Source organism: Vespula vulgaris, chromosome 5 (genome assembly GCF_905475345.1).
Source record: "Vespula vulgaris chromosome 5, iyVesVulg1.1, whole genome shotgun sequence".
Taxonomy (NCBI): Eukaryota; Metazoa; Arthropoda; class Insecta; order Hymenoptera; family Vespidae; genus Vespula; species Vespula vulgaris.
The window spans coordinates 6,956,506-6,969,906 of NC_066590.1; the positions used below are offsets into that span (position 1 = coordinate 6,956,506).

The following is a 13,401-nucleotide window of genomic DNA, read 5'->3' on the forward strand; positions in this document are numbered from 1 at the left end:
GAGCAGCGAGACCGTTAAAGCTTAACAAAAAAAGAGGGAGGAAAAAGAAAAAAAAAAAAGAGAAGAGCCAGCAAGTTTCCACATTCAATGGTTGCGGCGACGTATGAAAAATTCTTAAATCAAAGCATTTCCTATGAAAATATGAAGATGAAATTTTTAACGTTCGGATGATTAAGAAAATATTAAAAATACGAAGCTTGAACGTGCAAGGAATGAGCATCGTACGAAATTTAGCAAATGCATGTCGAATAAATTACAGAGAAAAAAAAGAAAAGAAAATAAATATAGGAATAAAAATTCGATAAATCAGTATTTCAAGTTATACGAGAAAAGAGAAAAGGAAATACGACAACAAAAATAAAATGAAATTAAACGAATCGTTGTTAATTTACTCATTGAGTTTTCTAATTTTATAGCTTAACATATCGTTCGATTTTCTGAAGTACCGATGCTTTACTTTTCAACACATTTAAAAAAGACCCTTGACCGAACTAATTTTCTCCAATTCTCCACATGAACGAAACGTTCTTAAATCAATATTTGTCGAAGCATGAAAAATAAAAAAGAGAAAAAAGAAAAAAGTACAATAGTTTCGTCAAACGTACGTACGATTATAGATATCCCTCGATCGTCCTCGACGTCTTTTCTCTTACAACAATGATGATAGTAATAATAACAAAAAGAACCGACCGAGTTAATCGAGAAACTTAAAGATATATTATCCTCTTATATAAACCTTTAATTGATATACTCGAACGTTCAAGAAAGAAACATACTTTCCTTTGTATTTTTTATCTTCTATCCATCAACACGTTCACGTATCCTTGGATCTTCATTAGGATCCTCGAAAATCTAATTTCTCTTTTATCGATCTAACCTTTTGTTAATAGACAAACAAAAAGAGAGAGAGAGAGAGAGAGAGAGAGAGAGAGAGAGAGAGAGAGAGAGAAAAGCTAAAATCGATTAAGAATTAACGATTACAACGTGTACTAGTAATACGTGAAGCTTCGCGATAATCAATAATAGTCATTTAACGAGTAGATATTGACGAAGAAAATAATAGATGAGAGGATCTCGAAAAGGAACGTTACGCTTCGATGACCGATCTGTTACTGACTCGAATACGTAAACACTCACTAGTATTAACTACGTGTTGATTTACACGGTGACCCACGTACGATGTTACTATCTATTTTCCTATAAACTATGTGTTTACCAATACCTACTTTATCGTTTAACGAACATGATCGGAATTATTTATACGTAAACGAACGAAAAAATTGTATTTGTAATGCTTTTGCTCGTTATACAATTCTTTAATATTCAATGTTATACAATTTTTTAATATTAAATGTTATACAATTTTTTAATATTAAATGTTATACAATTTTTTAATATTAAATGTTATACAATTTTTGTAATTAAAAAATTTTTAAAGTTTTTATTTCGAGTGCTTTAATATTTTGTTATAATGAGAGTGGACGGATAGATGATTGATGAGCAAATGAATGAAATGAGAGACAGAGACACGTCAGAGGGAGAGAGAGAGAGAGAGAGAAAGAGAGAGAGGGAGAGAGAGATAGTTCTCGCTTTCTCGCGCATTTAATCTTCCGTGGGGGCATTCCGTCAAATCGATGTGAAATTTGGGTCGAATTCGGCTTAGCGGAATTGATTTCCTCCGGTTTCTCGGTTATGAACAATGTGTACGGCCAGGACGGTGTTTAGATCGGATTTACGAAGCGGGTCGCTTCGCTCCCTTGCGCTTGTTGAAAGACCGACTCGAATTGAGCAGCGAGTCGACCGAATTAAACCGACACTACCCCTTCCTCTTCGTTGTTATCTACATCCCTTGCTTGTAACACTACCCGTCATTCACTATCACGACCAATACCAATACCAATACCAACACTAACACCAACACCGCAGCTTTTCGATAGTCTTTTCTTCTCTTAAACCCATGGGAAACGAAAGATGATATCTTTTAGTTTTTCGTAGAAAATTATCACCGGGAATATAAATACATATGTTCGTATTTACATGCTACAAAAATTTGGGCCGATAAACTCGAATATACGAATGTTTTACTTAAGAAAATGATCTAGATTACTTCGTATGGAGAGATTGATTCTTTTAATGAATTTATTTTTTTAAGAACATTATAATTTTATTTGATTCGTATTTGATTTGTCATCTATGTTCTCTCTCTCTCTCTCTCTCTCTCTCTTTCTTTCTATCTCCGCGAGATTAGTTACAAGACTGCCTAAGCGATAAGAGAACCCGCTTACCACCACCACTACTACATCCTGGTGACCTTTTGTTAAACTCCTTCTTTGCAAGGACAATAGAATCACGTGTTACGCCTGCATCACGCTTCGAACGCGTATCATTTATTTATTTTTTCATTCTTTTTTATGCGCGATAATCTAAAATCTATATCTATCAGTTACATCGTTTTTTTCCATATTTTCTCATTCAATCATTATTTTTTATATTATCATTACTTTGTTAGATCTCGAATCACAAAAGTTTATTCGAAATATAATTATCTCATTATCAATTTTTCTTATGTTATCGGTATTTCGAAATATTTCAAACAATAAAGACGAGATTTTCAAAACTCTGTTTCCCTTCGTCGTAACCGAACGAGAACAGCGTATTTTACTGATCGTACAATTTCAAAGGGATGAAGGGGGGAGTGGAAGGGAGGGAGGGAGGGAAGGAATGGGGTAGAGTTAAGCGTGTAAAAGCTATCGCCGTCCATTGTGTTTAGCCGTAGCAGTAACAAAGTCGAAAGTATAGATCGACGCGTCGCGTAAAATCGTGCGACGTTTTTCGAGGTCTCCCAGGCTTTCCCCCTTTTTTTCCATTGCCGCTAAAGCAATGGAAAAGCGAGGGAGAACCGAAAAAAGAGACGAAAAGAGAGATAGAGATAGATACAGAAAGAAAGAAAGAAAGAGAAAAAAAGAGAGAGAAAGAGAGAGAAAGAGAACAGGATAGGAATGACTGGGTGGGGTGTGAGGATACTCTCTCGCAAAGCTTTAACATAAATTTTAATGGAAACTGAAATCTACGTCGAACCTACCGGGAAATATATCTCGGCGTGCACGCGTCCGTGAAATTTAAATCCGTGATTTTAAGCGGGTTACGAATGAAATATTCCCTACTTTTTTCTCTCTTTCTTTACTTTTTTTATTTTTTTCTTACTCGTTTATAGTTTCGAAAATTTTTCTTTTCCCGCGAAAACTAAGAGAAAGAGAGAGAAAGAATGGAGGAAAGAAAGAAAGAGAGAGAAGAGAAAGAGAGAGAGAGAGAGAGAAAGAGACGTCGAAAGCTTTCGTTGTATTTTCTTCTTTTTTTTTATTTTTTCTTTTTATGTTCTATCTCTTTCTCTCTCTTTCTCTCTCTCTCTTCCTCTCTTTCTCTCTATGTAAATGAAAAGATTCTCAGGGAAAAATTTTGCGAACGGTTCTAAACGATCTCGTTAAGTAAAGGCGCGCGACGTGCGAATGACCCCGGGCGAGAAAGACCCTTGACCTCTCGTAGCGAAGCACTCACCCTCTGCCAACACGCTCGTACTTCGTCGTCCTGTTATACTTGCTCCGTAAGCTTAGTATGCGAATTGTCAGTATGTATGTCATGTTTCTGAAAAAAGTCACAACGATGAAAACGAAGAGGGATAGGAGAAAGAGGAAGAAGAGAGAGAGAGAGAGAGAGAGAGAGGGTAGAGGAAAAGAAAAAGGGAAAAAAAACGCTCGACGTAACTCGGACGAGAGTGCCGTGGGAGAAAGTAACTTTACATTTGCGATACGAAACACGCCGCGCTTACGTCCTGTACCCTCGAGTTTCTTCTCTTTGACAAGGAAAAAAAAGAAGAAGAAGAAAGAGAAAAAGAAAGAAGAGCAAAAGAAAAGAACAGAAACGAGAGGAAAAAAAATAAAGTTGGCATCGTTAAAACGTATGCACACGTTCGTCCATATATATATATATAATATGTATGTATATATGTATGTATATATATATACTCTTCTTTCCTTCTTTCTTTCTTTCCTTCTTGTATTTTTTGCGAGCGAATCGAAGATAAAGAAATAACAAAGAAAAGGAGGGATGGAATAAAAGCATTCGTCGGTCCGGTTGTTTTTATCTCCTGAAAAAAGAAGAGTAAAGGAGAGAAAGAGAGAAAGAGAGATAGATAGATAGATAGATAGATAGATAGATAGATAGATAGATAGATAGATAGATAGATAGATAGATAGATAGAGAAAGAGAGAGAGAGTGAGTTCATTTTTACGTTTTTATGTGAAAAAGTGGGAAGAAAATAGAAAGAATCGAAGTTTGTATTTACGGTAGCTTCGAGAGTCTTGGCACTTTCCATTCGTCACGCGATTCCATCTCCTCCACGATCGAAGTTCGCCAGAAAGACCAATCCCACCTTCGCCCTTTTTCTTCGCTTTTTTTCCTTTTTCTACTTTTTCTTCTTCTACTTCTTTTTCTTCTTTTTTGTCCCTTTTCCTTTTTTTTTGTGTTTGACTTAGAACTTCAACCCTTGGTCCAGCGAACACCGCGATCGATCGACTTCGACTTCGAATTCGACTTCTATCGATTCTTTTTATTTTTATTTGCAGCCTCGTGGAGCAACCTCGGAGTTGTCGTCCTCGGTCAGCAAGGTCCGGAATTCGTTCTCGAGCCACCAAGCACTTTAGTTTTCTCCAACACAACCGGCTCTCAATTGAGTTGCTCCGCGCATGGGAGTCCAACGCCACACGTCACGTGGATAACTAGTCCGGATCAAAGATCGGTCTCGGCGGTTCCCGGACTACGGTAAGTTTCTCCTATCTTTGATTTCAACTCTTGTTTTTCCTAACTATAAAGAAAAGAAAAGAAAAGGAGAGAGAGAGAGAGAGAGAGAGACTTTCGAAAAAGGTTTGGAAACTTTTACATGTCTGCTTCGAACAGATTTTATCAAGAGTGACTTCAAAGAATTTACTTTGATTTACGATAGGCTACTTTCATGATAAAAAACTCGCTTGACTTTGGGTACGAAAATAGAAAAAAAATAGACAGACAGAAAGAGAGAATGAGAATGAGAGAGAGAGAGAGAGAGAGAGAGAGAGAGGAAAAAGTTACTTTCAATTTCTCATTTGCATTCGTTACAGTAATGGAAAGTTCTAATTTTCCCATACGATGCGATAAAATAAAACTGAATTTTTTCGATGATTAAATCTATTATTTTCTGTTTTTAATATTATCTTGCTTTTTTTCTATCTTTCTTCTCTCTGATTTTTTCCTTCTTCTTTTTTTTAATTTTATTTCCCACTCTAAACTCCCCACAAATTGAAGACATCACATTGCGGGCTGAAAATGAATTTGAATTATTGGTCGAAACTGACACGGGCATAAAATCGTATCGCAATCAAGTTAACGAGCTTTTGTCAAAATAAAAATCATAAATAAACGGAGGAAAATGAAAATTCTCGGAGATTCGGCTATAATCTTCGACTCTGCGCATCGTGTATTTCGAATTTCCTGAAAGCAACATCCCCGGGTAATCCTTTCGGATATTTCCGAGTCCAGCTAGCTTGCTCGCTCGCTCGTTCATTCGCTCGAGGGTCCCATAAAACGGCGGTTTTTCGTCTAAAAATTCGATTCGGAATTTACAGGGGCGCTCGCCGCAACCGGTCCGCTCTAAGCGGATCAGAGTACCAAACGGATTTGAAACTTCAGCGGCGGCCTAAATTGCTCGAGCTTCCTGTCCGGAGCAAACGATCGATCCTTCTAGCTCTTTCTCTCTCACTCTCTCTCTCTCTCTCTCTCTCTCTCTCTCAAATATTTCTCTGTGACCCGTTTATTTTATTTTTCATTTTCCTATTACTATACAATTCATTATCCCATTTATCGTATTTCTCTTTACGAAACTACATATAAGCTACTATATATAAGCTAAAATACATAAATCCAACGGATTTATAAACGGATGGATAAACAATCGCACAAAATTTCAATTATATTTTACCATCACAAATAATATCTATTATATTATTTAAAATCGTTTGTCTTGTAAAATAAAGTTTTATATATATATCGTTTTTTTTTTTTGGTAATCTTTTGTCTTTCCCTTTTTTCTTTTTTTATTTTTCTTTAATAATTATCAAGTAACGACATCGTTCATTATTATTAAAATAAACGTACGACAACGAGAATCGTTGTAGAAATTCTGGAAATATATAGAAACGAATCTAGAAATCGTTCTCGAAGTTAGATATACGAAGAACGTTCAGCTTTCGTTTCAGTAAGCCAGTCGGATAAGTAATTGGATACGATATCTCGAGCGAAATGAACCGCGAGAGGGAAGACTCCTTGCCGGAAATTCGACGGCGTAATGTCCGGCAATAGCAACGACCGCACTCGAGGAAACTATTTCCTCCCGTTAATCGAAACGTTCCTCGGAGCTAGTATGCTTCTCGATCTTCTATCTCTATTTTTCATGATCTCCGTCTGTCTCCTTCCCTCTCTTTACCGAAGATCTTTTAATAGGATGTATCGATATAAAAGAAAAAAGAAAAGAGGAGAAAGAAATATATATATATAATTCGATCGTAAAAGTAATAAATAAGATTCAATTCTTTCGAAAGATTCAATTTTTCTATAAAAGATAGAAATAAGAACAGAAAAAATAAGAATACGTTGATATCATCGATTTTTTCACATATCATGATTCTTTTAATCTTCCTTTTTCTTTTCTTTTCTTTTTTGCTCTCTACGCATTTCTAAGTAATCCATTAATCCGTTAAAGCGTAAATGATATATTAATTAATCACAACAATTTTACTTCTCATGATAAAAAAGAGGACAAATATAATAAATCTTGATTCTTCATTTTACGATTCGTCGATTCATTAAAAGTTCTCTATCACTATCCTTCCCATATTATTCTTACACGAGATAAATTTCATAAATCCAAGTTCACCGATTGAAAATCTCATCAGTCAAAAGGTTAAGGTCGTACTACGTGGTTACTATACGCGTTAGAATTTTCTTTAACATTTTTTAAAATTATCAAAATTGTTCATCGATGTTTTCAAAAAATACAAAGCTTTTATTTTTCTCGACATTCATATGGAACGATAAAGCAAATTAAGAACAGAGGAAGGGCAAATAAAAAAGGAGAATGATAAAGAAGAAAAATATATAGATGAATGGATAGATGGATGGATGAATGGATAGACGGATGGATGGTTGTATGTAGAAAGATATGTGTTAACGAAGTAGAAAATGAAGTGAGAAAGAGAAAAGAAGAGAGAGAGAAAGAGAGAGAGAGAGAGAAAGAGATAAAGAGAGAAAATTAAAGGGACGGATAAAGAGCGAGAAGGAAAAGCAGGCCGATTCTCTCTCCTAATGGTGCTTATCCAGCAACTCGACGTAATTTTACTCGAGTACACGAGAGAAGTGAGAACTTCCGATTTTTATGAACCTTTTGTGGTCCCTGGAGTAGCCAAGGGATTGAGAGAAGAGAGAGAAAGAGAGTCGGGTACTTTTTCAAAGTTAAACCTTCGAGAGATGAAATAACCCTCGATAGACTTCCCACGAGCACGGTATTGATGCGTTGTACCAAAGAGATCCTCGAATTAAAACAAAAAGAAAAAAAAAAAAGTGAAGGGAAAAAAGGAACATGCGAGAGCGTGCGCGCGCGCACGCGAAAGAAAAAGAGAAAGAGAGAGAGAGAGAGAGAGAGAGAGAGAGAGAGAGAGAAAGAGATGATGAAGTGTTCGCGCGAAATTGAAAAGTCCTTCTCGTTCGAGCCATTCGAGCCACTGATTTAACCGTGTTTTTGTCTCCCTTTTTTTCCAAGAGAGATATCGATCGCAATCGAATGACTACGCATGGAGGGATCAAAAAAAGAAATAGGAAAAAATAGAAAAAAATAGTACTCTCGAAAGATAGCAGGAAACACGAAGCTGGATGGAAAACGTATCCAGCTGAACGAAAACGAGTCGTTCAATTTTGATGAACTTTCAAGGAAGCGTGTCCTCCTAGCGTCGATCATGAATCTTTCTATGGATTCTATATATCGCTAGACTTCGTATTCGTTGATCGTAAAATACTATTCGCGATATCTTCGTCTATAAACGAAACGTATTTGAAATTTTTCATTGGTTGGAAAATTCAAACGTTTTAATCTTTTTCTGTTAACTAAATATATTTATATCCCTTTCTTTCTCTCCCTCTCTCTTTCCTTTTCTGCTTATCGACAAAACATACCAAATTTTCGTTTTGAAAAGAAAGAAATGAAACAGGAAGAAGAAGCAAAAGTGGAAATCTCGAGCGTCCGACGTCAATGGACACGAGAGGACGCCACGGTCCTCTCCAATTCGATTTCAACATCCAATCCCATCTCGTCGGATGGAAATCTCCTCGTCGTCCTGGCTGCTTTGAACGTCGTTTTCTTTTTACTCTCTTCCACTATTCGTCTCTCTCTCTCTCTCTCTTTCTCTCTCTTTCTCTATCTATCCATCTATCTATCTATCCTTTTCCTTTTTTATTTTTACTTTTATCCTATTCAGCTTCATCCGGCCGTCGCCTTTCACGGATCTTACTCGAACGTTTAATTTCATCGTCGTAAAGCAGAAAGGCCAAGAGAGAAAAGAAGACATGAAGATGAAGCTGGGTGAAGAAAAGAAAGAGAAAGAAAAAGCGAAAGAGAGAAAGAGAAAGAGAGAAGGAAATGTAAGACCGCTTTCTCTTTTCTCTGTCGTCGTCTTCGTCGTCGTCGTCGTCGTCGTCGTCATGCAAGAACATTCACAGCGGTTCTTTCGCACCGCCTACGAAACGAATCACGTTTCTCCGTTTTGCCTCAGTGACATCAACACCACTACCACTATCACTATAACCCCACCTTCTAGCACCACCGTTACTACTGCTAACCGGCATCCACGCTTGTCGTTTTACTTTATTACTGGGAAGCACTAACACTAGGCAAAATACTATAGTATTATGCATCTCATAACTGCATTCACCTGCGCGCGCGACTCTCGTCGAGATTCGCGACGCAGGAAACGCTTGTCGGCTTACTCCATCCTTCTCTGTCCCTCTCTTTCTCTCTATCTGTCTTTCTTTTTTCCTTTTATTTCATTTCATTTTTATTTTTATCTTTTTCATTTCCTTTCCTACCTTCTCTCTTTCCTTTCTTTTCACGCTGTTACATTCGTTCGCTCGCTTCTATCCCTAAAAATTGTATCGAACAAAAACTGGAAAATAACAGAGAAAGAAAGAATATATATATATATATGCACACACGCATATAAAAACACACATATATCAACTTTACGACCACGTATTTCCTCTTATTCTCTCCTTACGCAACGAGAATTCGTATTTCTATAAATGCCAACGAATTAAAGCATCCACTCGACTCGTGATAATGTAACGAGCTTTTACGACCGACCGAGTTTTTCCTCCCCTTTTCCTCCCCTCCTTTTTCACGTAATTTTCCCAACGTAATCCTCGTTGATTTGATAGATCGTTCGCGATTCGTTCTCGCACATTTAACCGTTTGTTTCTTTATACCGTTCGCAGAGGAATAAAACGTATGTACTTACGTATCTATGTATGTATGTATATATCTATATATCCATATATGTTGACGTGCGAGCACTACGCTTTTAATCCACGTCGTCGTCGGATTTGTTTAAACGTCGAGAATGTAAATAAGCGGCCGACCACTGCAGTCGTGTCACGATGCAACGGAAGGATATCGTGTTTGGTCGAGAAGAACGAGAAGATCGAGGACAAAGGATTAGAGGATGATGGATTTGCGAAAGAGAAAAGAGAGAAAGAGAAAAAGATAGAGAGAGAGAAAGAGAATGATCACGATTACAAATTCCTTTTTCACAACTTGTCCACGAGGGAAAGTTTCTCAGAGGAGAATTCATTTTTTTTCTTTTCATTTTATTACGAACAAATTTTACCTTGCTTCTTTGCTCTTTATCCTTCTATACCTTTTCTCTTTCTCTCTCTCTCGCTCTGTCTCTCTGTCTCTCTGTCTTTATCTCTTGTATTTGTAGCCCCGAGGGGTTGGATATTTCTTCGTTATGGCTCGTATAATGTTTAATAAGAGAAACGGGCGGTCCGATCGAGTACTTACGCGAGCATGCTTCACTGTGCAGTTGTTTGCTGTAACTTCAAAGCAAATCTCTCTTTCTCTTTTCCTCTTTCTCTTTCTCTCTTTCTATTTATCTATCTATCTATTTCTATCTATCTATCCTTCGTTTATAACACGCGTAAGCTCGTATCAGCTTTATGAATTCGTTCTACTCGACTTACCCGAACATTGCTATAAAATGATGTATCCAATTTCTTACAATGAGTAAGATGGAATGATCAATCGAAAAATTATTATGTAAACGAAACTATTGTGAAATGTTTTCTTTTCTTTTTTAAGCTATCGTTTGAAAAATAATTACTTAGAAAATTTCAAATAAGACATACCCTATATACCTAAGTATGTATCTTATTTAAGTATACAAAGGCTAAGTGAAACATTCGCGAACAGGGTCTTTGTCTGAAGCTGAAATTAGACGGCTCAGACGATGGAAAATAAAGTGAATTTTGCTGCTAGAAATTGTTCGTAAGGTTGCTCGTTCCTTCCTTCCGCACGAAAATCTCTGATAACGATAAGAAAATTGTTGAGTCTCTCTCTTTCTCTCTCTCTTCCTTTTTACGCGTTATTTCTCATAAACTAAGAAACAACAAGATAATGTGAAATAATAAATTAATGAAAATACGAACTTTGTTTCTCTTTTGTCTCTCTTTGAGATTGATAAAATTTTGTCGAATTTTAGCAGTCTGACCATACCATCGATTACTTCCCTTAAAATTCATCATCAATTCGTTGGATATGAATTAATGATTAATTTTGTGATTAAAAAAGTGAACAAAGATATATAACATATATTTACAAGCTTACACGCGAGCATACAATGACATAAATTTTTCTAGAAAATCCTATAATACATACATATTAAATTTATTTTCCTTATCTAATATAGGTATACCTAAATTGATAGAACGTGTTTGCCTGAATCATGGTAAATGCGATCGATGCGTCGACCGTGGTCGAACGAATAAACGAACGAACGATACAACGTATCAACGAAGAATCGCGCTAGAGAACATGTAGAGAATGCTTTCCGTTTGACGTGAGCCCGTTACGCAAACAAACCCTGCAATACCTGCATCAACGCCACTGCCACCATCGGCCCACGCACTCACTGTGCTTGAAAACTTCGGAAGCTAGCCCTTTTTTTTTCTTTTTCCTTTTTTCTTTTTTTCCTATTTTTTTCGATATCCTGGCTCCGATCGCATCGACGCTTCTGCAAACAACGAGTCCTCGCCTACTTCGATATGCATAGTTTACTTTGTCTCTTCTTTTTTTTTTTCATTTCTTTTTTTGTTCTTCTTTCCTTTTGTTGATACACGGAATGGAGATCACTCTTATCTATTTTTTTTGTTTGTTTGTGCCTTTTTTTTATTATTATTATTTCGTTTTCTTCTACGTCGTTACAAAATATTCTTCTCCGTTTAACTTCTCCTATTTCAATTGTTAATCCGATTCATCTTAGAAAAATCTATGAAACGCAAAGAATCAATACCGTTGACTTTCGTATTACTTAACGTTTTATGTAAATTAGTATAAGTTCGGTGTTAGTATTGGAAATATTGACGAGTTTAAATAATGCAAATAACTGGATAATAGTGTGAAATAGAAAGTTTACTGATCGCCGAGTAAATGATTATTATTAATAATTTTTATTACTACTAGTAGTAGAATAATGGAAAGACTGTATGACGAAAAATGAAAAGGTTTATGTGACGGTCAAAGTTGTTAACACGTTTGATTGAAAGGTAGTAAAAAATTTCGTTTCTTTTCTTTCCTCTTTTCTTTTTTCTTTTCTGTTTTTTTTTTTTGTTTTAGATCACTAGGTCAACTAGCTTTAAAAACGTCATTGCGACTATCTCGGACATTCTTTATTGTTTCAGGCAACTGTTGGGTAACGGGACACTTTATTTTCCGCCGTTTCTAGCGCAGGACTTCCGTGCAGAAGTTCACAACGCGAGATACAGATGTCGAGCGACCAGCTCCGTTGGGACGATACTATCTCGCGAGGTCACTCTACGTGCAGGTAAGCCATCTCTAAGATTTATTCGCTTTTACAAAAATTATTCCATTTCCGAGAATAGATGATTTCTGAATTAATAATGATCTTGGCGAAAGAATATCGAATGTAAAATATAGGAGCAAAAGTAAATCACCGATATAATTCAAAATTAAAATGATAAACCTCACCTATATATATATATATATATATGTTATATTTCTACGTTGACCTAATCAGAGAAACAAATGAGAACGTCGCAAATAAAATACGATTTAAAAGGACAGGAACTTATTCCACTTACTTTGATAACTTAATAAATCGTATAATATAAAGTGATATCTTAATAAAAGAAAGACAAAATAAACGATTCATTTATTCTTTAATTATAAGAAATTTGTTAAGGTACTTCGCGAAGGAGAGAGAGAGAGAGAGAGAGAGAGAGAGAGAGAGAAAAGAAAAAGAGAAAAAGAAAAAAAAAGAAAAGATTAAAAGACCCCTTTTCAAAATTTAAAAGAAAATTTAAAATGCCTTCCTGTCCATTGATTCCGTCGAACGTTGTATCGATGAAAGCCACTTATGTACATATGTAGAGATATTTCTAGTACCGGCACGTGATACAAGAGGAAAAAGAAACGCAATATACCTTCGCAATGCTTGGAAATATTGCTTCAAGATTTTCACATATTTACTTTATCGAGAAAGCTCTTGACCAGAAGCTCACAGTTGAGAACATAGCTCTTCCTACAACGGTAATAACCATCTACTGGCTCTGATTCCAGAGAGAGAGAGAGAGAGAGAGAGAGAGAGAGAGAGAGAGAGGAGGGTAAACATTACGTGCTCAAATAACACGCAGCGTGCAACTATAATATTCCTATATTCGCCCGCGGCACTCAATGAAAATTGCCATCTCGTGAACACCTGGTTAAATGTGCTGTTTACGTTTTATCGAGAAGTCGATCGAACGTTAACACAATGTTTCCTAACGAAAATCTCGCTATCTGATCGTAAAAGATTTTGATTAACTATTTTGTTGTTTGCGAGGACGATTGAAGGGGAATGAATGGAGAGGGAGCGAAGGATTCTCGTTTAATTATCTAACGCGATCGATCGTTAATTTTTTCGTTAATATTCAGAGAATAATAAAAAAAATAATATATTTGAAAAAATAATATAATGAAATTTGTATCGAAGAATCAATATCACTTGATATCATTTTAATTCGAGGCAAATCTAATACCGATGTAATGCG

The 13,401-nt window shown here is 36.1% G+C and overlaps 1 protein-coding gene across 32 annotated transcripts in view; it reads left to right on the forward strand.

The window, feature by feature from the left end:
* The window catches only part of LOC127063756 (cell adhesion molecule Dscam2), a 162,374-nt gene that overhangs the window by 114,212 nt on the left and 34,761 nt on the right, over positions 1-13,401 (forward strand). For all 32 annotated transcript variants that reach the window (XR_007781469.1, XM_050993902.1, XM_050993913.1 and 29 more), the window contains 2 exons: positions 4,623-4,818; positions 12,034-12,176. Coding sequence is in view for 31 of the 32 variants with exons in the window: in XM_050993902.1 (XP_050849859.1) it covers positions 4,623-4,818; positions 12,034-12,176 (339 nt within the window). In the remaining variant the exon portion in view is untranslated. The remainder of the gene's footprint in view (positions 1-4,622; positions 4,819-12,033; positions 12,177-13,401) is intronic.